This window comes from Malurus melanocephalus, unplaced genomic scaffold, assembly GCF_030028575.1.
Source record: "Malurus melanocephalus ecotype Western Australia unplaced genomic scaffold, MMel_1.1 scaffold_683, whole genome shotgun sequence".
NCBI classification, from domain to species: Eukaryota; Metazoa; Chordata; class Aves; order Passeriformes; family Maluridae; genus Malurus; species Malurus melanocephalus.
In genome coordinates this window covers 141,586-145,302 of record NW_026623915.1, presented here as the reverse complement: position 1 = coordinate 145,302, position 3,717 = coordinate 141,586, and the positions used below count along the sequence as shown (strand labels likewise).

Genomic DNA, 3,717 nt, shown 5'->3' with positions numbered 1-3,717 from the left:
CCGGAAGCGGCCGCTCCGTCCCGCGGGGCGATGGCGGCAGGCGGCCCCTGAGGCGCCGTCATGTACTCGGCTCCTGCCGCCGCCGCGGGACCGCCGCGTCGGGACTTCATCTCCGTCGCTCTCGGCCCCGAGGAGGCGGTCGGGATCGGTGGCTACAACAACAGCAAGGCCTGGCGGCGGCGCTCCTGCTGGCGGGTGAGGGCCACGCGGAGAGCTGTGCGGTACCGGGGGTATCCCCGGGCGGGGTGCAGGGGGCACCTGGCGATGAGGGAGGGCTGTTGGGCCGGGCGAGCAGGGATAACCCTGGGCTTGGGTGCAGCTGGTCTGTCATGGGGGCCCTGGCTTGGTCCCCCAGGTCCGAGTCGGGCAGAGCCCATGGGTGTGGGCCCTGGGCCTGGGGCGGCCCCGCGCTGGGCTCTGCTCTCGGCATGCTCGCGGGGCTGCTCTCCGAGGTGTAGGGATGTGTAAGGATGTGTAGGGATGTGTAGGGATGTGTAAGGATGTGTAGGGATGTGTAGGGATGTGCAAGGATGTGTAGGGGTGTGTAAGGATGTGTAGGGATGTGTAGGGCGCGGGCTGGCTGAGGGGTCTCCGCGTCGTAATTTTCATGAACTAAGCTGGGCCAGGGGCATACGATAAAATCCTGCCTTCTGGTAGTGGACATTTGACGGGCAGCACTGCGCTCTCCGGACAGGAATGAGGRCAGTGAGATTTAGTCTCTGTGCCTTTGATCTCTCTGTTAGGGCTTAAGGGGAGAGGCCTGTCTTCTGCTCTAGGAGAGTAGAGGGAACAGTTCTGCTTTCATTGGGAAGGCTGAGTGTGAGGAGAGGGGTCCTCTGGTAGAGCTCTGGGGAAGTGACCTTGTCTGCTTATGGGTAGAGTGGGCAGGCAGCTTCATGCRGGGTGGGAGTCTTGGGCTGGAGAGTGAGCCAAAGTGACAAGATAACCCTTGTTACACATAGGAGATGATGTATAGTCACCTACAGAGGCTTTACAGATTGTCAGATGAAGTGTATGAAGTGGGACACASTCTCACAGTTCCTTTTTTATTACCAGCTAGAGAAATATGGGCCCAAGTCATCACCCTTCATTTTATCCTTATTCTTTGTGAGAAAAAAACAAACCCAGTAAGATGGTGGTGAATGCCCTCACATGTTTCATTCTTGCCCATTCCAAGCCCATTCGTACCCATCACAATTGAAGCTYCTTTTTCTGTCCTACCCTGATGAACACAGGGCTGCTGGATTTCCAGCATCTTTCTGTAGCAGAGAGAGAGTCATACAGTTTGCCATGCAGGTAGAACTGAAGATGACACAGGGGGACCAGCACCTTGAAGTGTGCACAGAAAAGGGTGTATAGTRTTCCTGTATGGTCAACAGTGCAGGAGGAATGCAGGAAATGGTGTGCTGTGGGACTCACAGTGTGATCACATTGACAGTTCTGCACTGAGACATTCCTGGCCTCTGGCTGTTGGTAAGAGGATGAGGACTGTGGGAGGTGCTGTGTGGTTTGTCGGAGATGTTCCCAAGTGTGGCATTGGCAATAAAGTTCCCTCTCTGTATGTCAAAACCAGGATTAGAGAATTTCAAGAGGACTGTTACTTTTCTAACAGTAACRGTTTAGCACTTAATGTTTAACTCCAACTCTTCATAAATGGAGCTAATATACATTGGCCTCTTTCAGGTTATGAACCATTTGCTGTCAATTTTTCAGTGATTTCCACATATACTTTAGTGTTAACAATACATWTTTGCCCAGGACTAAATTTGAAAAGGTCGTGGATTTGTCTTGTTCATTGTTGTGGTGTTTTATTTCACTTTCATGTTGCTGCAGGTTGGTGACTTTTTTTTTGTGGTGCAGGACTTGTTCCCATGCTTCTCAGGGCCAGGATGCCTGACTTCTCTTTCACAGATTCACACAATATTCTGAGTTGGAAACGGATCCACTCTTGAAGCAAATGGCCCATACAGGAATCAAACCCAAAACCTGTCCAGTGATTGGTGCTCAGCTTATTTTCAGCCTTTCTCCTTTGCTGCAGTAACATCTTTAGTTTTTCTGCCATTTTCTCCTGGTTCTAATTTTGCACATGCACTCTGCAGTCCTTCTGTAGCCAGGAGGAAAGAGGCTTTTGGTTGATTYCCCAGTTGATATCTGGGCAGGTGCTCAGGTCTGCCAGTGGAGGTTGTGATCAAAGTCAGTTGTAGTTGAAGCTTTCTGGGAGACTTGGCAGGTTCTGAGGTTCTTGCAGCAAGTAGCTCTTACATTTGTGAGTTTGTTGTGCATTGTGCTAGCTGGTTGGATTTCTATTTTCCCTATCATCAAAGAAAATAGGCAATGGATGTCTGCAGTTGGAAATAAAATAAAATTAAACCTACTGGATTTTGTGGTTTTTAATCTGAATGAACTGATAAGAGTTTATTTTTAACTGAGTRGGCTCTTAATGTCATGCTAAATGTTCTTTCTTTCACTTCTTTTCTCTCCTAAAGAAATGGAAGCAGCTGTCCCGACTCCAGCGGAGTGTCATTCTCTTCCTGTTTGCATTCTTGGCAGTGTGTGGAGTCATTTCATACACAAGCGTGGGGGAAGCATGGAAAAGTATGTGTTCTGTACARCTTGGAATTGCCAGAGTGACGTGTTAAAGTTAAGAGATTGTTGTGTGTGTTATAAGCTGCTTTAATTTCCATTGGCAATGACTGGATGTATTCWTTAAAGTACAGTTGTGAGGTGATTTTATGTGATGCTTGAATTATGTAATGCTTAATCAAAAATACTTTTTGTATGCCTTTTCTTTGCTTATGTTGACTAGAGCAATGTTTCGTTTTAGTTGATGTCCTGGTTTCAGCCAGGGTGGTTAATTTTTTGAAGGTCTGGATTATTCTATACCACGTCAATCATTGCTGGGTGTGYGAGAGGGGAGAAGGGGACTCTGTGTGCTAGGGAGAACGAGATGGAGAAAACATGGCAGGGGCAGCCATCAGTATTCGTGCCTTCSTGTAAATAGTTWCTTTTTCTTATACCTGTTRTTATTAATGCTGTTGCTGTTACTGTTTGTTTTYTTCTCTCATTGCTGTTTCCAGTAAATTGYTCTTATTTCAATCTGYGATCTTTGCCTTCTGTGCCTCCAGTTCTCAACTCCAKCCCGCTGCAATAGGAATGGGGAGGGGAAAGCTAGGACAAAGGGATGAGGAGTGTAAGGGAGTGGTTTTGGAGAGTCTCAGTGGGGCATGGATTTGGGGAGTAGGATTTCTAAACCACAGATGACTTGGTTGGCTCCCAGTGTGTGGCACAAAGGRTTGAGATAACAACAGATCTACCCAGGGGCAGCTGAAAACAAATTTGATCTACGCATATGTTGTAATAGGCAGGGAGCCACTGGTCACACTGTTGCTTGGTCTGTTCAAGGAGTGTTCAGGGTGTGTTACCTAACACTGTATGTTCCTGTATGTGTTCTTTGTGGTGCCCTCATTCAGAGGAATCAGGATTGCTTTGTTACTGTGTTATATCAGTTTATGACATGATAATAACATCAAGGGCAGTTTGGGATGGTATTTAGTGTTGATCTTTTGCCCTTACCTTGGGCTCAACCTTCTGGATTCCATTAATAGTTGTACCTAGTCTGGAGGGCGAACAATGCTTTCCCCCAGCCTTGCACCCCATTTTCCTCCTTCAGACCTGCTACAACAGYTTTTGAGAGTTTTGAATTCCCTTTGGAAAGCA

The 3,717-nt window shown here is 47.8% G+C and overlaps 1 protein-coding gene across 1 annotated transcript in view; it reads left to right on the top strand.

Annotated features, from left to right (window-relative positions):
- Positions 1–3,717, top strand: part of MAN1B1 (mannosidase alpha class 1B member 1) — a 26,174-nt gene continuing 22,457 nt past the window's right edge. The window contains exons 1-2 of the mRNA XM_057384080.1: positions 1–195; positions 2,487–2,595. Coding sequence (XP_057240063.1) covers positions 61–195; positions 2,487–2,595 — 244 coding nt within the window. The 5' untranslated portion in view covers positions 1–60. The remainder of the gene's footprint in view (positions 196–2,486; positions 2,596–3,717) is intronic.